Here is a 23796-nt window from a genome sequence, read left to right on the forward strand (position 1 = left end):
AGACATTGCAAAATGCCCACAACCAAATTTATTAAAATGACGACTAAGATATCGAAAGCGTTACAAAGACCAAATACTACTATGAGGTGGCTAACATCAAAGGAATCCCACCACTAAACTGAACAAGGAGCTACAAACATCAGACAATACATTTAGGACTTGTTTGGATTGCGTCCTGGTGCATGCTAGCATGGCTTGAGGGCGGCTCGACATGTGCATGCAAGTGTTTGGTTGGCATCCTGCCAGGCAGCTGTCGTCTGAGTCAGGCCACTAAAACTGCTGGCCTGAACTCACCCTTTTATTTCACTACCTGCCTGACCAGGCAGTTGTTTTTGTCAGCCATTTTGTTCAGGACTCCAACAAAACATTTTGAGACCGCTTTCTTGTACGGGACGGGGGGAGGGTCTCGGGCGACTCAGCGCCTGCCGCCGCTGCCACCCTCCCCTCTCCTCCGTCGCTGCCTGGATTTTGGCCGCCGTCGAGGCGGCCCCGGCCAGATCCATCGCCCTCTCCCCTGGATCCGGCGTCTCGTGCCAGATCTCAGTGGAGCTCCGCCGCCACCGCTTCTCCACCTCTCCGTCGACGGAGGCGGTTGCTGAGCGCGGGCTCGTGCGCTGGATGACGGTGGCAAGGTCCTCCTCGAGCCTGTGGCTCCTGCTCCCTCTCACCCCCATGCGTCGTCCGGCGGGCCAGGTCCGGCGCCCTCAGCCAGATCCGCGGCCTCCGACCACGTGCGCCGTTGGTTTGACCTGCCTCGAGGATCCGCTTCCGTCTCAAGGCTCGGTCCTTCGCGGGATCCTCAACCCTGATCCGATTCTGTGCCTCTTCTTCTTCTGTTCTCTGTTTTTCCTTGTTAGCATTTAGTGTAAGTTTAGTCTAAGTTTGGATATGTTCATCTTTTATTTCTCTTAGGTTGTGTCACTCTGCAATATGCAGTTGATATCGTTTTCCTATTGCAATCTGATTTATTATTGTGCTAGAAATCTCAATTTGTGCTTTGCCTTTTGAGCTAATCATGCATGTTATAGAGGTTTGCTGCTGTAGATGTTTAATGGAGTTGCTTGACTGATCGAAATAGATAGATTGTACTTGAAATTGGAGCCTTGGGGCAAATTTTAAGAAAGTTCGATGTACCGGGCACTAAAAATTCTAAGCACCATTTCCATTTCTTTTTCCATACTAATTTGTACTTAGGGTTTTCTTGGAAGGCTGGGGTGTGATTGGGTTTAGAAGGATGGTTATTTGTTTAGTCTGAATGAATGAAAAGACAAATTATATTGAGAACTCGAGGCCAAAGGGCAGTTTTCAGCAGGTTCTCTTTATAAATTGTTGAAACGATCTCAGCTGGCTTATCCTTTTAAATTTCTTTGGAGAATTAATGTTCCTTTGCAAATTTAAGATATTCTACTGCTTGGCAGGAGAGGAACCATTTTCACTAGAGATGTGCTTTAAACTATGGGCCGAGATGACAATTGTCTATTTCTTCTCTAGAAAAGAATCTATTGTTCATCTTTGTTCTCTTGTTCTCTGACTAAGTATGTTTGAAGGTGGTTCAAGTTAGTTCGGTTTTTCTAATTTGCCCTGAAGTGTTCGGAAGTGCTTGACTGTTGGCTGTTACAATTTGATAAGAAAGAGAAAGATCTAGTTGTAACTGGGGTTGGTGCTGCCATATGGGTTCTTTGGAAAATCAGGCATAATGCATGTTTTCAAAACCAAATGCCACATGATCCATCTGCGGTTGTGTTTACAGTTCGTTCGATGATGGATCTCTAAGTTGGGTTACAGAAATCCGATACTCGGGAGGTCCTGCTCAGGTGCTCTCGTTGGATGTGGCGAGTCATGGCTGAGGCCTTCTGGCATTTATTTAGAGGTTGATGTTGTGAGCGGCTGGAAAATTGGCAATGCTGATACAGATGTTGTGGTGGTGATGAAACTACAAGTGTTGGGTATTTTTTTAGTTTTCTGTTGTATTGAATCCATGTGTAAAACAGTGTGTTCAGACGTTTGAATGTGCTGGCCTCTAGGGCTGATGCTTTGAAGCCTATGAGTGTTTATCCTAAATTATGTAAAAGATATTATGGTTTCCTTTAATGAGAACGGGTACAGCCCCTTTTGATAAAAAAAAACATGCCCTAGCAATTGGGGCACCAGGACAACAATCTCAAGAACATAGCGACACTCGTGAAACAATAGAACAACCAAGTGAAGACCAAAATAAAGGTTTATAACTGGAGTTTGTCTCGGTGGCCAGACCCAACCATTAATCAAAATCGCCCGAAGCATTCCTAACTCAGGCGACGGGAGGATTGTTGTAGCTAGCGAGATCCAAGCAACAAATGCAGAGCCGCAGAGGAGCCATCCTCACCATGGCGGTTGGAGAGCGCCCGCGACTATTGTCCACCGTGATTTATTTTTTCTGAGGCCTTTACTTTGTCTTTTAAAGCTGTTTTTGAAGTGTACTAGAGCAAGCTTATGAGTTATGGTCTCTGCCTCTGGTGCTAGTATACGTGCTCAGTGCTCATAGAGATGAACTTGTTTTATACAGGTGATACTCCGGCGTCGAGACAGGTGTGAATATAGTGTGTGTTTTTTGTCTGGAACTTGCTGCATTGCTATTACAAAATGAATGCTCGAGTTTATACTGTGAATTTTGAGAATGGTCGGTTGTCTGGCCTGCATGAGCCAGTTAGGCCAGCTCAATCTCTCTTTGTCTGGCCCTCTGGGAGTCTGGGTGACTGGGTGTAGGTTTGGGGAAGGTTAACTTTCAAAAAAATGTTTGGGGAAGGTTAAACTGATCCTCTATCTGATCGAACGGAACCTCATAACCAGTGTTAGTAATTAATTTGGTGATTACTGCATTAATCATTTTTACCCAGACGATGTGCGATACTGTAATATATCGCTATAAGCAAATGTCCTTGAGATATTTCTTGATGCTGGTGCACTGTGAACCAATAGCTTAGTAGCACGTTCACCACACCTTTGGAGATGATTGACAAAGAAAACCATCCACAAGTTTTGCTAGTGTCCGCGATAAAAAAAAAAATGAACTAGTGGTCGGCCTCTGAGAGATCAATCGTTGGCTTTCTCAATGGTCGAAAGCCGACATGACTTTGGGCCTTTGGGGAAGATACCTTGGATATTCTTCGGTTTATTCCGTAACGAATTGACGGAGTGACAGTCTGACGGAGTAGTAGCTCTTTGCACTGGGTGTCCATCAGAAAGTACAGAGCGCGACAGTTCGAGTTGGACGAGATTGGAAACAATTATATGTTCTAATTTTTTTTTTGAAATAATGATAGCAACAAGCAAAGGCGACAGCACACTCGGTTGTAGGTACGTGCCTTTGCATTATACTTAAAATCTGAAAAAAAATTCATAATACTAGTGCACATAAATGTAGGATTACATGCAAATAATACAATGCATTTTGCATTTTTGTAGCATGTTGTGTATTTTCTATAAAAAATACGTACTATCTCTTTTGTATAGTATATATAATACTCTCTCCATTTAGAAATAAGTGACTCGGATTTATCTAGATTCATATGTATCTAGACGAGTTTTAGTGTATAGATACATGTGAATTTAGATAAATCTGAATCACTTGTTTCCGGACGGAGGAAATATATTAACCGACCGTCCTGCTCTAAAAAAATGTACGAATAAATTTGCACATTGTTTTTTATCACCCTTACATTTGCGTGCACTAGCACCATACAATTTTAGTTTTTTTTATGGTTAACATATATTTACCTTGTGGTAGATGTGGATGCAACCTAGGCACCGAGGCATTTAGGCCCTTTTTGGATTGTAGGGTTTAATTTTATAGCATTTCAATGGTTAGGATCATGTCCTAGCGCCTATATTTATTAAATGACGCAGTAGGACCTTCCGTGCTGTTTTTCCTCAAAAAAGGAAAATACTCCCTCTGACCCATATTTTTTTGTCTCAAATTTGCCCAAACATGGATGTATCTATGTTTAAAAAGCTTGTAGTTACATGTAATATTTCGACAAGCAATATGGACAGGAGGGAGTGGGATCATTTCCTAGGAGAACCCTTGGATCATAGGAACAAAGTTGATAAAAATCTATGAAATGCATTATTTTGGCCTCAACCATGTATGAGTTTATTTGTAAAAAAAAAACCTGTATGAGCTTTAACATGAGCTCAAGTCCCATTCTTTTTTCCTGTAATATCTATGTTTATCTTGTGTGCATCGTGCAAACACACTACTACCAAAATTCCTATGGTATGAAATCCTGTAAGAACTTACTATAATAGCACTCAAATTATGTGTTTTTCCTATTCCTATTTTATGAAATCCTTTAGGAATTAGTATACATGCTCTAAATGGCTTACCGAGAAGGACATGAAGGCTTTTACAAAGTACTATAGGATCCTTCTAAATTACGTTTTGAAATTAAAAAAGGAGTAGAAGAAACACAAGAGAGAATTTGGTGGCCCAAGCAAAAACCTGGCTAGGCAAATTACACGAAAACCTAATTGACAGTGACATAACGAGCACATGCGCCGACAGACCCTAAATCGTTTATCTTGTGTGCATCGTGACATAATGTGCACGCATGTGCACATACCTGCGCCCTTTAATTCTTCTTTCAAAAATCACATTGGAGTACTTGCCTAAAACAAGACGAAATTTGAGTCTTCAGAGAATTCGTTGCCTTGGAATAAGTGGACTGTATATGTTAACTGGTTAAATGCACGGTGTTAAAAAGGAAAAGACAAATTATAGTACTTCCGGCCAAGTTCCAAAGCTAGCTTAACCTCGTGCAATAGACTCAGAGCTCAGACTGCATTTTTGTTCCGGTTAAATGCCGGGTCATGGGCTTTTAATCAGGCGATAAGAAGCTTAACAATCATAACCTAAATTTAACCACCAAAATAACGAAATATTAACCATCTTATATAATTAACCCTCCAATTCTACTGTTCTAGTACACTTTTTACCTAATTACCTAGCAATACTCCCATCACCCCTAATTAAGATAAGTGTCACATGTCTAGTATCTACACACAGTAAAACGCGTCTAGATACATGTGTCTAGTCTACACACTAAAACGCATCTAGACATACATGTATCTATTATGAGACCGAGGGAGCCCAAAGTTCAGAAAACTAAAATCTAGGTCAATTTGTCCTACTACTTCCCTACAAAAGGACTTCTCAAAAGAAAGATTTAATGACCCTTTTTTTTTCGAAAAAGATTAACCGACCTACTCAGTTATTTCACACAAGAACATAACTAGGGGCAGCGAGGCGAGAGGTGTTTTTGGCCACAGGCCACAGCCGTCCTAGGCCAAAACGGGGCCGTGAGCTGTCCTGGTCGAATCTGCCACGTCGGCATCGGCGACACGACAGCGACCGGCCGCGCAGCCAACCCCTCTGCCCCGGCGAGACCCCTCCTTCCTCGCCCGTCGCCGCTATATATACCTCTCTCTCCCTCTCGCACCTCCCCCAAGCCGAGCACATTACTGCCGCGCAGATACATACATACAGGATACAGCCGAACCCCGCATTCGCATGCGCCATTGCTGCGCGCTCTTCAGAATTCGCCGCGATTTCATCTCCTGCCGTGGTGCTCTCTGTTCGCAAGGGATCCGCTGTATGTACGTGTGGCGTATCTGGTTCTTCTTTTGATCTTTGGTCTGTGCGATTCGTCTTCTTAGCGCGTGGTTAATTAATCTGTTCGTGTGATGTAGGCGCGGCCGGGTTGATTTGTTGATGGTCATCTAATTTGGCGAGATCGTTTGATTTGGCGGGGTGAAGAAGGGATCATCAACCGATCGAGGGAAGGAAGAACCGAAGAAGGGAGCCCACGAAGAACACGCGCGGTAACCAATTCTTTTCGATCCGTTTTCTTGTTTAAACCAGCAATCTACAATGTCTGTTTTCCCGGACTAAGAATTAGGGAAATCGTTGCGCTTGGTGTGGCTGTCGTTTTTACCTGTAACTCTACCGGTTTTAATTTCGGATTCTTCTTTCCTTCCGCGATAGGAATACCTCTTCTTCTTTCTGAATGTGTGATGCCTGAATCCTTTTTTTTTTTGCGATGCAAGTGCCGAAAAAGAATCATTTGCATTTTGGGGCAAATAATTCCCAAATAGCTCTTCTATGTTGTGTGCCCCTTGGGTCACAGAACCATGGGAGTATCAGAACGATGGTAGGCAGGCTCATAGGCTAATCCTCCTGAGTTCTGGGGTTGTTCCTTGTTTATTTATCTAGACCTTTCACTCTCAGGCTCTCAGCCCCTCTGGCCCTCTGGGTCGTTTACTCTCATCATTTAGCCTATTCCTGTAGTACAGTACCAACTACGCGGCAAAGTCCACAAACAAAAACTAGGAAAAGACCTGCACCAATCGCCTTCCCAGTACAGTGCTACTGTCCTCGGCGCATCTCTCTTCTAGAGGCACGTTTTTGCAAGGCCTATCAGAAAAGGAAGGAATTGTGTTGTGCAAAAGGTGTGCCATAAGATGCTTGATTAGCTCTTGGGAGACCCTTGAGCCGTCTGCTATTTGTTTCTTTCTGCATCCTAAGTTGCCCTCCCCAAAAAGTGGCCAGGGTTTGTCTGGCAACGTCTACTCACTAGAGGATTCTGTGCCAATCTTGCTACGTGGCCTATCCTTTTGAAACTATATATATTTTAAGCTTTTGTCAGACATGTTAACATTATCTTGCGTCCTACATATAAAAGTTAAAATGTCCTTTGTGTCCATGTACGCACTGACATTTCTGGTTTTAGCCTTAATCAGAACTTTGGCACATACCATGTGCGTTAAACTTTTTTCTTAAGCTTGTTAAGATATTTTGCTGAAAGCCGTAGATAGCCATAGATTAGTGTTGCCCTTTTTAAAAATAAATAAATTAGTAGCTTATGTCTTTCTTAATTTCTGCTGAACTTTGGACCAGCAGTCTGGCTGGTATACTGAAGTCTTAACTGGACCTAATAGTGTACTTGAGTTTACTGGTACTAGACTCTACTGCCTTGCTATCCGCAAAGAAAAGGACCGCATGCTAACGAGTTTTGTTGAACTCTGGTTTCAGTTAGTGAAACACCAAGATGGTTAATTTCGGGAAGGCGTTGATGGCGGATCAATTCGAAGAGTGGAAAGAGTATGTCATGATTGCATTGGTTACATACTTAGATCTGCCTAAATTAGTTGTTGCTGTTGAATCTTATGAATTCGTTGTTCACTATTCCTAGATATTACATTAATTACAAAATGATGAAGAAAAAGGTAAAACAGTATGTCCAGCAGACTCAGAATGGTGGGAGAAACCATGAACAGGTTCTTAAAGAGTTTTCAAGGATGCTTGACGATCAGGTAAAACAGAGCCGAGTTGCTGATGTATTCCTCGTGCCACCAATGTCCATTCATTTCTCGCTGCAGACCATCCATGTTCACTTGAGTTTCTTCGTTGCAGATTGAAACGGTTGTGCTCTTTCTACTGAAAGAACAAGGTCATCTTGCTAGCAGGATAGAGAAACTGGGACAACAGCGTGCCATACTCTCGGACCAGGTCGATGTATCACAAGTCTCTCAATTGCGAGAGGCTTATAGGGAAGTTGGGCTTGATCTTGTTAAGCTCCTTAGGTTTGTTGATATGAATGCTACCGGAATCCGGAAGATACTTAAGAAATTCGATAAGCGCTTCGGCTATAGATTTACGGATTATTATGTATCAACTCGTGCAAACCATCCCTATTCTCAGCTTCAGCCGATCTTCAAGCAAGTGGTAAATTCTCATTCTTGGGTCTTCCACATCATAAGTAAGGCACTGGTGCATTTTGTTTATTGTGGATGTCCTTGACGCCTTGTATTCTTCATCATTTCTTGGCTTATGATAACTCACTAACCTTCTCCTTTGCTTTGTAAGAACTTGATATTTCCGTTCTGGAAGTAACGGAAAGGGGGCTAGCGAAATTTCTTCACTCATGATATTGTTCTGAATGCAGGGTATTGTAGCTGTTGCCGGTGCTTTGACACGTAACCTTGCAACTCTGCAAGATCACCACGGAAGCTTTACGTCCATCTATGATCATCCATCAATTACATTGAAGGTTTCTGGGTCTTCTTCTGCTGCTTCCAAAATCTGACAATGCAATTCTCACATGCTCTAAAAGAAAAACTACTTTTCTGTACGTGCAGGATCCTGTCATTGAACAAATAAACCATTCAGTACAGAAACTCACGCACTCCACAACCTTCCTGAAATTCCTAGGACAACATGCACTCATTGTTCCAGAAGACATGCACAGTAGCTCAGACGATCTTGTCGATGACCAGAGCTACCATTTCATGTCTCTGCTGCTCAACCTAGTGAACACATTCCTGTACATGGTGAACACATACATCATCGTGCCGACTGCCGACGACTATTCCGTGAGCCTCGGGGCAGCGGCGACTGTTTGCGGTGTGATTATCGGATCGATGGCAGTTGCCCAAGTTTTCTCTTCAGTTTACTTCAGTGCCTGGTCGAATAAGTCCTACTTCAGACCCCTCGTGTTCAGCAGCATTATGCTGTTTTCAGGGAACCTGTTGTACGCTCTGGCGTATGATGTGAACTCCTTGACTGTTCTCATACTTGGCCGGCTGCTCTGCGGGTACGAGATATGCTGCTATCCAGTTTACTTGTGTCTGAATTTTTTTTGTCTCATCAAATTGGCAATACGGTATGCAGGTTGGGTTCTGCCAGAGCGGTGAACCGTCGGTACATCAGCGACTGTGTACCTCTCAAAATCAGGCTGAAAGCGTCCGCAGGATTCGTCAGTGCTAGTGCACTCGGAATGGCATGCGGTCCTGCGTTTGCCGGGTTGTTGCAGACAGAGTTCAAGATATATGGAGTCACTTTTAATCAGAACACCTTGCCCGGGTGGGTCATGTGCGTCGCTTGGGTTGCAAACTTGTTTTGGCTGTGGATCTCATTCAAAGAACCGGATCACATTGCTAAAGCAAATGCAGCCAACACGCAGTCCTCTGATTCCGGTAAAGTTCCTCCCTTTAAAAGCGACTCCCTGTCTTTGTCAGAATTGGTTTGGCCCTGAACAAAATAAGCAAGTTACCAAATTTTTGTTGTAATAGGCCATGGACGAAGTGATAATTTGGAGGATGGTTTGGCACAGCCTTTGCTCACGGAGGCAAAGGAGAGGCAGGATGAAAATGTAGAAGATAATGACGAAAAGGAAGACCCAAAAGAGTCTCATAAGCCGGCAACGTCGCTTGCTGCAGCGTACAGATTGCTCACACCATCTGTGAAGGTTTCCACCTGTCCTGCTCGTTGGGTCTCCTAGTCTCTATGCATTGGCTTACATTACATATGTTTTTCTTTGCAATGTATATCAGGTCCAGTTATTGATCTACTTCATGCTCAAGTTTGTAATGGAAATTCTACTCTCGGAGTCGAGCGTTGTCACGAGCTTCTATTTTCAGTGGTCCACAAGCAGTGTGGCCATCTTCCTAGCTGTTCTCGGGCTGACAGTTCTTCCGGTCAATGTCATCGTCGGAAGCTATATCACCAATCTGTTTCAAGACAGGTAACTCACTGGACTCACTAGAGCATCTCTATTGTCATGTCCACCGTAATTCTCATCTTTTTCCTTTTTCCTCTTTGCTTGAAGGCAAATTTTGGTAGCGTCTGAAATCATGGTCCTGATCGGCATCGCCACGAGCTTCCATTTCACCTCCCACTACTCCGTTCCACAATACGTCTCGTCGGCTCTCATCACATTTGTTTTTGCCGAGGTGCTCGAAGGTAAGACACGAGAGGTGAAAGTGTAAAAAGATCTAGCACCAAGTCTCAACCAGGTTTGAAGTGCCTCTGAATTCTGAAATAACATTGCACTTGAACATGGGCAGGGGTGAACCTGTCCCTCCTTTCCCGGGTAATGTCGTCGAGGCTTTCGCGGGGGACGTACAACGGCGGGCTCCTGTCGACGGAGGCCGGGACGCTGGCCCGTGTGGCCGCGGACGTGACCATCACCGCGGCGGGCTATCTGGGGCAGAGCTGCCTCCTCAACATCACCCTGCTCCCGTCCTTGGCGATCTGCGTCACCTCCATCGCCGCCACATTCTGCACCTACAACAGCCTCTACTGAAGAGATCCCGGCCGCGCTAGCTCCCTCGGATCCTCCATGTATACAGGATATAACACGGACCGCTCGTTGCTGCACGCGCGAGATCAATCTCCCGTTCCATTTCCAAGCTTTGTGGCGAGCCGGCGACGCTGTAAATTCTAGGCTGTCGCTACGTAATGCTGTAGCAGATCGATACACGTGGAATTAAACTGTACTGGTCTATATCCTCCGTGTAGTACTATGCTCCAAACTGTACCCTGGCTAACACGGGTGGGTCGCAGTAAGCTACTAGTACACGACGACGGACACAGATTGGGATGTTTGGCTGAGAAGGCGCCGAGGTGATTAGCGAAGGCAGTGGTGGTTTTGCCGTTTCGGTGGTTAGGGGGTCTTCTTTCCTCACACTCCCTGCGTGCTCGCTGTGGACAGTAAACGTAGTCAACAATGTAACAGAGCAGGCGGTAGCTATTGGTGCCTACTTTTACAGCCCGAATTATTGTAGCATGCATCAGGTGTTGAAACCGAGTAATGTACTCTTTGAAACTGAACCGGCGGCAGGTGCTCTGCCATTGCATTAAGAAGAGGGAAACAGTTTTACAAAGCCAGATACAGGACTAGCTGAAAAACAGAAAAAAAAAATGATGCTAAAATAGACTAACTGAGTAATGTACTGACATGACAATCTGCTCGCAAGTGAACAACTATTAGGCTGTCTAAAAAAAAAACAGTTGTGTTCCTTGCAAAACATAATAATAACGACATATATTGTTCTTGTGTGTATTAAACAAATAGGAATGGTCGTGGACAGATAATTTATGGTGTGAATTTCACTTTTACCCTTTATTTGGTCATTTGTGACGCGGTTTAGTGGTTATCCTATTTTAAAATCTCTATGACATTTTTACCCGCAAAAAAAAATCTCTATCAGATTTTATCCTGTGTTTGTACAAATGTGACACGTTCTACACCTATTAACAAACTACCTTGATTCTGACATGTTGTATCCACTGTCCGGAGTGAGGCGACATGTCCACGTGGAAATCGTAATTTGTCAAGGCATTTTCTCCTAGACCTATTTTCTCCCTGACCCATTATCTTGATTTACCTCTTCCATACCTGACCTGAACCGAACCATTTCCCTACTCCCAAATCGCAAGTTAGGGATTTGGCATCGAGGTAGCTTTGAGTGTTGCTTCGTGCGGTCCATAGGGTCGGGGATGGCGGGCACGAAGACTCCCGCCCGTTGGCTGTGTGAGGTCAAACACTTCAGATGATGGAGGTAAAGGGATAAAACGGGGTGAGAGGATGCAGACGGTTGAGTTTGGGAGAAACCGCTTTGGCAAATTACGCTTTCCACGTGGACATGCCACGTCATTCCTAATAGTGGGTACAACATGTTAAAATCGAGATATTTTCTTGTAAGGGGTAAAAGTGGTCACATTTGTACAAATAGAGGGTACAATGTGGCACATTGACCAAACATGGGGTAAACAAAAAGAAATTCACTGTAATTTATGCCTGAGATAGGTGTACATTACTCTTGGAAACTTAGGGCCAAGTTTAAAGTTGGAAAAATAAACAAAATTAGAAATGAGGAAAAAAAATTAGGAAAACAATGTTAAGACCAGAAACAGAGAAACCGGCCAATATCACAGGCAACAAAAAATTGGAAATTCGAGTAATATCGGAAATTCCATATAGATCGGGTAGTACAGCGGAGAGGTAGGATCTGAGTTGTGAATCATCGAGTCGAGTGAATTCCGCATCGAACAATTTTGAAGCTATGCATTCTCTACGACGCCTCCCGTTTGCGTACAGAGCGGCAGACAATTACGGGACAGAGCCAATTATGATAGCCGAACCTGTCGAACAATTTCAGCTGACACAAAGGCTGCGGAGCACGAAAACACCGGAGGCCGCCGGCTCAAGCAGTGCCACACAGTGATCAAAACGAACTACCGGCCCATGCAACAACTGTTTCTTTCGCAAACTTGGATCACTTGGCCAGTATAAAAGCACACTTATCACTGCAAGTCAGCCACACCGATCTATTCCTGATCTCTCTGCGTGGTCACAAACAACATGGCACTCTTCGCCATCACGATCCTGTCCGTCCTGCTCTGCGCCTCTCAACAAGGTGATCAAATCAACTCCCCGTGTTCTGCTTCGATACCATTAGCCATTGCCAATCGTGGCAATAAACATTTGGAATTTACGAGATGTGTTTTACTGATCATTTTTCCTGTGCGACGAACGATGGACAGCGCTGGGGGTGAACTACACGTTCATGAGGGAGGCCATGTACGCGCCCCCCGTGGCCTACTACGACTACATCATCATCGGCGGGGGCACGGCGGGGTGCCCGCTGGCGGCCACGCTCTCGAGGCGGTACCGCGTGCTGCTGCTGGAGCGCGGGGGATCCCCCTACGACGACGACCGCGTTCTCAACATGGCGCACTTCTCGGACGTGCTCTCCGACACCTCGGCCTCGTCGCCGTCGCAGCGGTTCGTGTCCGAGGACGGCGTGATCAACGCGCGGCCCAGGGTGCTGGGCGGCGGGAGCTGCATCAACGCGGGCTTCTTCACGCGGGCCGGGGCCGGGTACGCGCGGGCCGTGGGCTGGGATGCCAGGGAGGTGGTGAGCGCCTACAGGTGGGTGGAGGACGTGGTGGCGTTCCAGCCGGAGCTTGGGCCGTGGCAGGCCGCCGTGCGGAGGGGCTTGCTCGAGACCGGCGTCGTGCCGGACAACGGCTTCACCTACGACCACATCCCTGGCACCAAGGTCGGGGGCTCCATCTTCGACCCCGACGGGCGCCGGCACACGGCGGCGGACCTGCTGCGGTACTCCCGCCCCGAAGGGATCGACGTGCTTCTCCGGGCCAGAGTCGCCAGGATCTTGTTCAGTTACAAAGGTGAGTGGCAATCAATCTCTTGTTGTTTAAAGATAGCAGTGCCAATCGACCGTTGAGTCTGTTAACGGTACGGTCACGCGCGAGTAAACAACTTCGGACGGTGGCGCCAACAAGGAACTTCTTTAATGTTGTTTTGTTTTCTTGGCAGGGAGGAAGCCGGTGGCGCGTGGCGTGGCGTTCCGCGACTCGCGGGGCAGGGTTCACGTGGCGTACCTGAACAGAGGGGACGCCAACGAGGTGATCCTGTCGGCGGGGGCGCTGGGCAGCCCGCAGCTGCTGATGCTGAGCGGCGTCGGCCCCGCCGACCACCTCCGGTCGTTCGGCATCGACGTGGTCGTGGACAACCCCGGTGTCGGGCAGGGCATGTCCGACAACCCCATGAACGCCATCTACGTGCCGTCCCCGTCGCCCGTCGAGGTGTCGCTCATCCAGGTCGTCGGCATCACCAGGTTCGGCAGCTACATCGAGGGCGCCAGCGGCTCCGACTGGAGCACCCGCACCGCCGCCGCCAGCGCCCAGAGCTTCGGCATGTTCTCCCCACAGGCAACTAACTACTCTTACTCCTCGTCTCTGTTTCCAATTCCCCATTCTCCAGAAGAAAACACCTTAAAACACGGCGCGTACTACGTGTTGATGTTGCGCTCTGCACTGCAGACGGGCCAGCTCGCGACGGTGCCGCCGAAGCAGCGGACGCCGGAGGCCATCTCGCGCGCGGTGGAAGCCATGAGCCGTGTCCCCGACGCGGCGCTCCGGGGCGGGTTCATCCTGGAGAAGGTCATGGGCCCGCAGTCCACGGGGAGCCTGGCGCTCCGGAACCTGGACCCGGACGACAACCCGATCGTCAGGTTCAACTACTTCGCGCACCCGGACGACCTCCGGCGGTGCGTCGCCGGCATCCAGGCCATCGAGCGGGTCATCCGGTCCAGGGCTTTCTCCCGGTTCGCCTACCCGAACTTCGCCTTCCCGGCGATGCTCAACGTCACGGCGGAGTTCCCCGTGAACCTCGTCATGCGCGTGCGCGGCGGGAGCGAGCCCGCGGCGCTCGAGCAGTTCTGCAGGGACACCGTCATGACCATCTGGCATTACCACGGCGGCTCCCAGGTCGGAAGAGTCGTCGATCGCGAATACCGCGTCCTCGGCATTGATGCGCTGCGGGTCATCGACGGCTCCACGTTCAATGCCTCGCCCGGGACCAACCCGCAGGCCACCGTCATGATGCTCGGCAGGTAGAGAGTGCTCCTCTTGTTTAATTCCAGCTAATTTCTTAGCTGCAAGGGATCAATCTGATAAGTTCCCCGTGTTTGTGATCTTGCAGGTACATGGGAGTCAAAATCGAAAAGGAAAGGATGATGGTCGAAGGATCGGGCTGAAACCTGTAGCCAGTAGCACTGGCCTGTTCTCTACATACACGCGCTGTTGCATTTTATTCTTTTAAGGATTCTTTTACAGCTCGGCACCCATCATTTGGACATAAAATTGTAGAATTTATTTTGAATTTCAAAAAACAACTTATTTGGTTGGCACGGAATTAGCCACAGGAATTCAATCTCAAATTTCATGGAATCACACTATAACTAGTCTCAATTCCTTTCTAAAAGCCATCATTTTTCTGGAATTGTCTCTCGCTCTTCAATTCCATGTGGTAGACAAACATGATTTTTTAACCCGGAATTTAAATTCAACCAAATGAAATCCTATCAAAAATTGAATTTCATTTCATTTTGATCAAATGAAATGAATTCTTAGTTGCCAAACGAGCTGTTAGTGATCTCTCCCTGGAGCTTGGAAATACCAATTGTAATGGATGGGTTCCTATATGAACTAATTCGCACAAATTGGGGAATCCAGTGCCGCACTGTGCGTTGTGCAGTTCTTCACGGTAGAAAAATTCCTTGTTGTGATATTTGTAGCTAAGTTTAATGATGCAAGATTTAGGAAGGAAAAAGGTTTTCTGCTGCATGAGTCAGGAATGTGCCTATTCTGTTGCGAAAGAGATAAGTCTGTTTTAAACTTTGAACGTAGATAAAATCTGAAATAAATCATCATTTCCTAATCTCTGAGTTCTGAACCCTAACTTCAAATCCCGACTAATCCTAGCGGGTTTTCCTTGTATACCCAGTTCGTCTATTCGGTGTGATGACGTGGCGGGGATAAAACTGCCTGGGCCCACCTGTCATAGCAACCCACCCGTAAAATTAAGGCTCGTCATCTAGACTCTAGAGATAAGTTATTTGAGACTTTTTCTTTTGCGGGTAAGTTATTTGAGACGTAAGAATGATAATTCTAGAAATAACGAATCCGTCCAATTTTTTTAGCATTGTGCACGAGTACGGGGTAGCATGATAAGTTATAAAAGAAGAACGTGATGCCTGTTAAAACAACTACGAAATGCCACATGATGGCTAATATAAAACCGAATGAATTACACCCAAGTCAAGTAGAGTCTCATCTCGATCTCAAGCAACATGGCATCTGTCGGTGGATGGAATTTCGCTGGCACCGCGAAGCGAATGCAGGAACCGATATGGTTCACGGTGGACCAAGGCAGCGCTGCAGCGTCACCGTCCGTCGGTGTTTCCATTCCAGCACCCCATTCGGCTGTCCCGGGGACGGAGAATATCAGCTCGCCTCCGTATTATAATCCCGTCCCTTTCTCGTGGGGGGGGGATCGATCTCGCCACCACTCCCCCAATTTCCACTCCCTCCCTCCTCATCCCCTCCGGATCTCGCCACCCCCTCGCCATGGCCGTCTCCACCAACGGCTCCTCGGCGCCGGCGCTCAAGTTCCTCATCTACGGCCGCACCGGCTGGATCGGGGGCCTCCTCGGCAAGCTCTGCACCGCGCAGGGCATCCCCTTCGCCTACGGCGCCGGCCGCCTCGAGAACCGCGCCCAGCTCGAGGCCGACATCGACGAGGTCGCCCCCACACACGTGTTCAATGCCGCGGGCGTCACCGGCCGCCCCAACGTCGACTGGTGCGAGACGCATCGCGTCGAGACCATCCGCGCCAACGTCTGCGGCACGCTCACGCTCGCAGACGTCTGCCGCGCACGGGGGCTCGTGCTCATTAACTACGCCACGGGATGCATCTTCGAGTACGATGCGGGCCACCAGCTCGGCTCCGGGGTCGGGTTCAAGGAGGAGGACACCCCAAACTTCGTCGGATCATTCTACTCTAAAACCAAGGCCATGGTATGCCCTGTGCTCATTTGACTTGCTTTTACGCTTTGATTATCCGCATATGTGCTTCTATATTGTAGCAAAGTGCAAATAGATCGGGTCCGTTTTGCTCAATTTGTAATGTCAAAACCGTCAATGTCGGATTATGTGCTGAAACGTTGAAGAAAAGTATGATCATTGAGGGAAATGTAGCTTGTCGGTGGCTGAGATTCCATTGATGTGCAATTGAGGCCTTGCAAACTTGAGGGGGATTTTTTAAATTTCATGTCAGTGCTAATATTTGATTAGTTATCGTTTAGTTAGATCCAGTGTCTTTTGTGGAATATCTCAGATATGTTTGTCCAGACGATTTTAATTATAGTCCTTAAGGTTGACGATGGCGTTAGCTTGGGTTGACTTAATCAAATTGATGACAGAGTGTACAAAAAGGATGTTTACTTATGGGGTCTGCTTGAGTTCTCTGAGCATTCTAATTGGTTTTCCACATCCATGCAGACTAGTTATTTGTTTTGATAATTGCACGCTTTAAATTTTTCACCTCCTTTACAGAGCTTGGTAATTTTGATCAAGCAAAGGGGTTAGTAGCAAGTTCCCATTGAATTAAATGTGAAAGATCATGCTTTGTGCTTGGTGCACGGACATTGCTGTCAGAGACATTTTATCTTATCTTTTGATGGTTGCTTTTTGGTAGTATAAAATTGTCGTCTGTTGCTCTGCGTGATGTTGGTTTGAACAAATAAATTCTTGAAGTGCACTATAAGTACAGTAGTCAAAGCCAATGTGGTCTGATATAATTTATCACATTTTCTGCAGCTTAGTCCGTTGTTCTAGCCTGATCGGGTAGAAGAAGATAAAATGATCTTTATCTTTTTCTTTACTCTTATAACATTTTGAGTTGGTGATCGTCCGTTCACTCCACCACCTACTTAGATTATGAGGAAATCGCCATTATTGCCCATCCATTATGTATGGTAGATATATGAATCACAGTCATTGATTATCGGTGATTGGATTGGTGTATATTGTGACATAATTGTTACGGATTTAGGGGAATATGAGTGCTCACACAGTTAAAACAACTCCTGCATATTTTTAAATTTTCGTAGCAACGCACGTGCATTTAGCTAGTAGGTTGAGAAGTTGCGAGTGAATAAACTGAATACGTGAATTCGATGAAAAATATAACGGAAAGAAAAGAGAATAGTGCGATTTGAGGCCAAGGCCCAAGCAGGGAGCGACTTGGGAGTGGGGACTAAACTCTTACCAGGAAAAACCTGGTAAACGCCCCCCGCACTTACTACAACTAGCCTCTTTTCCCCCCGAGATTTTTTAAGTAATTTTTTCGCTCAAGAAAACTGCCAAGAACTGCATTAGAAACCAGTGCAGAGAGAGTAGAGACTGCTGCAGAAAACACCGCAAACCAATGTAAAAATGAAATAGACTCAAAGTGATGTACACATTAGTGGAAAAAAAGAGAGCAGAGAACAAGTGGTAAAAAAAAAATCCTCGAAACATATTCAATCGGGATGCAGTTTCAAAGCTATCGTTGAAATAAATGCAATGGTGAAAATGATTATTGTTTTGGATGTACGGTTTGAGAGCAGCCACCTTGTGAAGTATCCAAATCTGTTTTAAAAGGATGACGCCATCTATTTAGGAAGGTAGCTCTTTCCAACCAAGGAATCATGTGCGGGAAGCCTGAAGGTTTTAGGACAAAGAAAACCAAAATTAGGTGGTCGGAACACCCAGAATTGGAAATTACCAAAAGTAGAAGGTCTTTACTCCAATTCTTGTGGGTAAACATGCGCCTGTTAGCATTTCACATGATTTATTGGGCTTAGCCTCATTATTTTAACTTTTACAATGTGCTTTAGCCTTTCGAAGATATCGTCGAAACAAACACAATGGTGGAAATGATTTTTGGTTTGGACATTCTGTTTGAGAGTAGCGACGTTTTGAAGTTTCCAAATCTGTTTTAAAAAGGATGACGCCATCTATTTAGGAAGGTAGCTCGTTCTAACCAAGGAATCATGCATGGGAAGCCGGAAGGTTTTAGGACAAAGAAAAACCAAAATTAGGTGGTGGGAACACCAAGAATAGGAAATTGCCAAAAGTAGAAGGCGACTCCAATTCTTGTGGGTAAAAAAAGGCACTCACTAGCATTTGACATAATTTATTGGGCGTGGCCTCATTATTTTAACTTTTAGCCTTTGGGCGATTAGAGTTAGACTAATAGTACCAGAGTGTATTTAGTGTCAAGGTGAAAGAACTTGTCAACAAGTACAGCATCTCCTGTGAACTCAACTGCCTGTCACAGATTGTTTCTGTGATGTCTCATTATCTATATCCCCTTGTACACATTCAGTAGGGAAGGTGCAATGTTGTTACTTCGTTGGAACTTTGGAAATGAAGTAAACAGCCGTATAGCTATTCAATTGTCGATGTAGTTTGACAAACTATTTTTGTTCATGCTGTTTTTCTCGATACAATAACTCCATGTGGACCGTTCATTTTTTTAAAATAGAATGGCTAAATGTTCATTTGTCAGTTTAGGCAGCAGTCACATAGGAGTACCATTATGTAGGTACTTTGGTATTGAAGGAAATTGCAATTTTGAAATAGAGAGAATTGTACTTATGAAACGGGCGTCAGTTTATATGTAATTTTCTTCGGGGTGGTGTGGTTGAGTAATTATTAGTTCTAAACTATTAGTTGCAACCAGCTAGTGTTTGTGTCTTTGCACTGTTTTCTGCATCAAGCAGCTCAATCTGAAACCTTAATTAAACATGTTATAACCGAAATTTTGTATGCAATCATTCAGTTAGCTTCTGAATCAATGGCATATTGAACTCAATTGCCATTGTTTTCGCAAAAAATAACTCAATTGACATGTGAGTGCAGATCCAAAGAGTGATCAGAGTCGGATATGCGGTAACTTGAATAGCCGGTTAATGTTGTACAACTCAAAGTTAATACCTATTCTGAACAAACAGAGAGCAGAAATAACCCATCTGATTTTGGTGAAAAAGAAACACACCCTGTTATCCGTGCTGTTGTGCTTAAATTTGCATGTTATCATGCTATCTCACGATCTCAGATTTTCTTGGTAGTTGCTGCTTTTAATTAGATTAATGGAACAGGTATGTCATGGTGAATCTAATATTTACCTCTAAACAGGTTGAGGAACTGCTGAAAAACTACGAAAATGTATGCACCCTTCGTGTAAGGATGCCTATTTCATCTGATCTGTCCAATCCGCGCAATTTCATTACCAAAATTACCCGGTATGATAAGGTTGTGGATATCCCAAATTCAATGACAATCTTAGATGAACTTCTTCCCATATCAATCGAAATGGCAAAGAGGAACCTCACAGGAATCTGGAATTTCACCAATCCTGGTGTGGTGAGCCACAATGAGATATTGGAGATGTACAGGGATTACATAGATCCAAGCTTCTCTTGGAAGAACTTCAACTTGGAGGAGCAAGCCAAGGTTATAGTAGCTCCGAGGAGCAACAATGAGCTTGACACTGTTAAATTGAAGACGGAGTTCCCGGAACTTTTGTCAATCAAGGAGTCGCTGATCAAAAATGTTTTCAAACCAAATCAGAAGACGACCAAGGCTTGACAAATGGAACGGTCTGCACAGAACCTTGTGTGATGTTGTTTATTCAATACAAATTGACATTGCTCTCTGGTGCTAATCAATAAGCACGCATGATATTTCGTTTATTCTATCCCTGTCGTGTGCATTATTATTGCGGAAGATAGTTTCTCACAGGAAGTCATACCCCTTGTTGTAATCAGATTGTTACACAGAACAGTAGAAGGTGTTATTATCAAGATCCTATGAATACAATGGGAGATGGTTTTAGTGAGGAGGTCCCTTTGTTGTATCATAGAATTGGGGTACTTTATATTATGAAGTTCATTATGTGTCTTTGGACCCCCCAACTATATGTTTCCTGTAAGCTACTGCTATGTTGCATTTCCATGTCCCAGCCAATATAGGATGGTATCGACTCTACTATTGACATGTCATCTGTACCATTGCTGTAGTAGTTTAACCTGATTCCTTTCTCGTTATCTACGTTGTGTGGTTTTTGTCAAATATTGGCCCAGTCGCGTCGAGGATGGCCGGTCGGGGTCGCCACACCAGCTGAGCCAGGCTTCCCTTTTGTACGAGATAAGCTGGATCACGAACGCGGACAGCCCAAGATCATGCCGCGGATGCGGCCGAAATGGTGGACGCGGGTCGCGGGCGCTGCCACGCTGGACGACACGACATCGCCTTTTGTCCTCTGCTCCAGCATCCCAAGCACGCGCCGATGCTAGGACCAGGATCCAGGAGGCCAGGACCCAGGCGCGGCCTTGCGTTGCTGCACGGGAGCCAGAACAAGATTTTTGCCCTTTTCTTTGCACCAATGACCGAACTAGAGTTTCGCGTGCAAATTGGCAATTTGCCATGGTCATCAAACGTGCACGAATCTTTCTGTAAAATTTGAAGAATTTAAAATACTGTACGATTTTCTGCTCAACCGACCGTGCATTCTCGTTCTTACACAGTTACGTTGCGCTTTCTCCGCTGGAAAGCGTATTTCCTTCCACCCGCATTATCTATTGGTTTTACGTTTTCCCCAAGCGAAGGCATCCATTCCACCCACGTTGCGGTGTCCTTCCAACGACCAACGGTGAAGACGTGAAGTGAATGCCAAACACGAGCAGACGAGATAAAAAGGGCAGCTAAAACAAAACCCGAAAACGTCAGCAAACAAGACATGCCTGTCAATGTGTCATCTCCCTGAGCCTCGGCGCCAGGGCCTATGCCATGCCCAGCTTCACGCGCGTCCAGCACCACACTTCTACGCCTTCCGGCGCATCCCGTCAGTTCCACAGTTACCGTTACCTGCATATTATCCAGAACAGAAGGTTTTTTACCCGAGCGACCAGACGACGGAGCCAGGAAGAGGAACCATCACGCATACTCCTACATATTATCCACTCCATCACACTTCCTCTGACAGAAAGCTGCTGACCCTTCTTCCATCGTCTCCAACATTCATTCAAGAACCTGCCCTCTTTGCCATCCATAGTGTTCCAAACCAACAAACGAGGCGCGCACCGGGATCGATCGATCTCCTGAAATGGGCGAGGAGAAGGAGGCAGACTCGCCGCAGCCACCGCCGTCCAAGCTTCCCCGCCTCTCCCGCGGCGACTCCAATGCCGGTACGTGCATACACTAGCTGTTTGGGGCAGGCTTTCGCATGGCAAGTTGGTGTTTTGTTGGGAGACTCATGTGTTGTTGAGTGTTGCTTTGCAGGGGCGGTGACCATGGCGGCCTCGTCGCCGCTGGTTCTTGGGCTGGGCCTGGGGCTCGGCGGCGGCGAGCGTCAGCAAGACGTGGCTGCGCAGGCGGCGGATTCGAAGTCGGTGCTGACGTTCATGCAGCAGCAGGAGCTGGAGCACCAGGTGCTCATCTACCGCTACTTCGCGGCGGGCGCGCCCGTGCCGGTGCACCTCGTGCTCCCCATCTGGAAGAGCGTCGCCGCCTCCTCCTTCGGCCCCAACCGCTTCCCCTCCCGTACGTGCCTTCCATTCGATACACACACAAATCAATAAAAAGTGTCTCTGTGTTTCACGTGTCGTTGTATGAGTTTTGGTCGTGTGGTGGTGTTGGATGGCAGTGATCGGGCTGGGGAGCCTGTGCTTCGACTACCGGAGCAGCATGGAGCCGGAGCCCGGGCGGTGCCGGCGCACGGACGGCAAGAAGTGGCGGTGCTCCCGCGACGTGGTGCAGGGGCACAAGTACTGCGAGCGCCACGTCCACCGCGGCCGCGGCCGTTCAAGAAAGCCTGTGGAAGGAGGAGCCTCCGCAGCCGCAGCCCAGCACAACGGCACCACCACCTCCGGCCTTGGCCTCGGCGGCTTCTCCTCCGGCCACGGCGTCCTCCTCGCCGCTCACGGCGCCTCCACGCGCGCCACCTGAGCGCTCCTCGTTTGTCATGGCGCGCGGAGGGTAAAAATCGTGTAGTGTACCGGAGTCTGCATTCTGCAGGGATCTTGTCGCGTGGTGTGGTGTAACCTTTTTAATCTCTTGGCAACTTTTCAAAACTAATCTGCCGAGTCTGATGGCATGCTCGTCGCTGTGCGTGCGCCTGTGACACACATGTGTGGCAGGCCATTAGGGGCAGAAGTGTTTTTCTTTTATTCTGTGTTGGGTTGTGGGGATGGCGCTGCTGCCCGCGCCTCGGTGGCGGGGTCGCGGGTGCGTGGTTTCTTCTGGGGCCGCTCGAAGAGAGAAGGAAAAGAGGGAGAGAGCGCTGGGCACTGACCTGTGTCAGACGGTGGCTTGGGCAGAGTGCGGCATTGGATGCTTGCTGCAGTCTGCCTGCGCGTGGTGCAGTGGCCCCGCGGCCCGACGCAGCGCCCCGCACCGTGCTGCTTGTTTGCCGCATGGGAACGGTCATTGCTGAATCCTTGTATCGTCACCAGCAAGGTGTCTTTTGCCATGTCTGAGATTGTCGCGTCACGCCGTCAGCTATGGCCAGTTAGCATATCTCGGCCAGCGATCAGGGCGGGGCAGCCACCAGGGGGACATGGCTTGGAGCCGCAAGCAACAGCTCTGGTTTGCCGGGGCAAACGCCGCCAACAATGCACTTACCACGTCGGAGCACACGGCACCTTCGAGGCCAGCGGGCCAAGATGGAAAGAGGGAGGACTTAGTGGCCTGCTAAATCAACCACCACAACCCGCCGAGCCCCAGGCCCAGCCCAACAACCGCAAAAGATAGGAGAAGAGAAGGGAAAGGAAGATAGGGCCCAACCCACTGGCATAGTAAGCCAGACTCAACAATGGCCTGCTAAATGTAACAGACGCGAACAGAGGACACAGTAGCATCGTAAGTTTCTCTAAAAAAAAAAAAAGTAGCATCGTAAGTCATTGCCCTCAAAAATAAATTTGGTTCACTGGTCAATTACTGTACTACTAAGATTTGGATAAAATGGCCCTAAAAAAAGATTTGGATAAAATGGGTTAAAAAAAAGAGATTTCGACAAAGTAGGATCCAGCAATTTGGCATCAGATCATTGAATATTTGAAAACTACTATGGCAAAACTTGGTAAGTTAGTGCCACATGTGTTTACCAGCAGAGAATTCTGAACTCCATCCTGTTGCATTTGCACTCTATTTTAAACGGGAGAAGTGTTTTTTAGAGGGATAGAAACAGCAAAAGCCCAAACAAACAGGCCTTAGTGGGCTTGCAAGCTTCTAGATCTTAGCCACATGAAAAATTCAATCCAGGGGCCGAGTAGGCAGTGACACTACTCCAATGCATAAGGATAAAAATATGATAGGTGGTCTGTTTTGGATGCTATATTGTAGAATTAGATTGGCTCAATGCCATATTAAAGGTTTTGAATGCACTGAGGAAGCCAAGAAAATGACGTGGAAATGTGTAACTAGCTACCAAAAGCACAAGTGGAGAATGGCATCCAAGAATTCAGAGACTCCTGCTAAATACGGTAGTGGTATGAAGACCACAGATTGGAAAATAGTCGAATCCAGTACCAACTAGATGGAAAATTAATCATATAAACTTTCTG

The 23796-nt window shown here is 46.7% G+C and overlaps 4 protein-coding genes across 5 annotated transcripts; all 4 read left to right on the top strand.

Moving 5' to 3' along the window:
* The first annotated feature begins 5411 nt into the window (after positions 1-5411).
* Positions 5412-10604, top strand: LOC100823997 (SPX domain-containing membrane protein Os02g45520). 2 transcript variants are annotated; one of them, XM_010237515.3, is made up of 12 exons: positions 5412-5634; positions 5728-5859; positions 7070-7138; positions 7230-7350; positions 7451-7762; positions 7983-8087; positions 8176-8630; positions 8708-9012; positions 9109-9284; positions 9370-9560; positions 9645-9778; positions 9883-10604. In XM_010237515.3, exons 3-12 carry the CDS (start codon positions 7086-7088, stop codon positions 10119-10121), a joined length of 2091 nt encoding a protein of 696 aa, XP_010235817.1. In that variant the 5' UTR covers positions 5412-5634; positions 5728-5859; positions 7070-7085; the 3' UTR covers positions 10122-10604. The 2 variants fall into 2 exon arrangements, with proteins under 2 accessions (XP_010235817.1, XP_010235818.1); XM_010237516.3 differs by having other exon boundaries at positions 5412-5630.
* A 224-nt stretch (positions 10605-10828) lies between these two features.
* Positions 10829-14575, top strand: LOC104583819 (protein HOTHEAD). Its single transcript, XM_010237517.3, has 5 exons — positions 10829-12237; positions 12365-13012; positions 13161-13555; positions 13667-14238; positions 14328-14575. Exons 1-5 carry the CDS (start codon positions 12183-12185, stop codon positions 14380-14382), a joined length of 1725 nt encoding a protein of 574 aa, XP_010235819.2. The 5' UTR covers positions 10829-12182; the 3' UTR covers positions 14383-14575.
* Positions 14576-15575: 1000 nt separating this feature from the next.
* Positions 15576-20224, top strand: LOC100845999 (bifunctional dTDP-4-dehydrorhamnose 3,5-epimerase/dTDP-4-dehydrorhamnose reductase). Its single transcript, XM_003570052.4, has 2 exons — positions 15576-16204; positions 19370-20224. The coding sequence occupies exons 1-2, from the start codon at positions 15755-15757 to the stop codon at positions 19820-19822; spliced, it is 903 nt and encodes a 300-aa protein (XP_003570100.1). The 5' UTR covers positions 15576-15754; the 3' UTR covers positions 19823-20224.
* Positions 20225-20967: 743 nt separating this feature from the next.
* On the top strand, positions 20968-22401 carry LOC100824307 (growth-regulating factor 10). The gene is made up of 3 exons (XM_010237519.3): positions 20968-21420; positions 21515-21775; positions 21879-22401. Exons 1-3 carry the CDS (start codon positions 21339-21341, stop codon positions 22178-22180), a joined length of 645 nt encoding a protein of 214 aa, XP_010235821.1. The 5' UTR covers positions 20968-21338; the 3' UTR covers positions 22181-22401.
* The last annotated feature ends 1395 nt before the right edge of the window (positions 22402-23796 follow it).

Source organism: Brachypodium distachyon, chromosome 3, assembly GCF_000005505.3.
Source record: "Brachypodium distachyon strain Bd21 chromosome 3, Brachypodium_distachyon_v3.0, whole genome shotgun sequence".
In the NCBI taxonomy this organism is placed as follows: Eukaryota; Viridiplantae; Streptophyta; class Magnoliopsida; order Poales; family Poaceae; genus Brachypodium; species Brachypodium distachyon.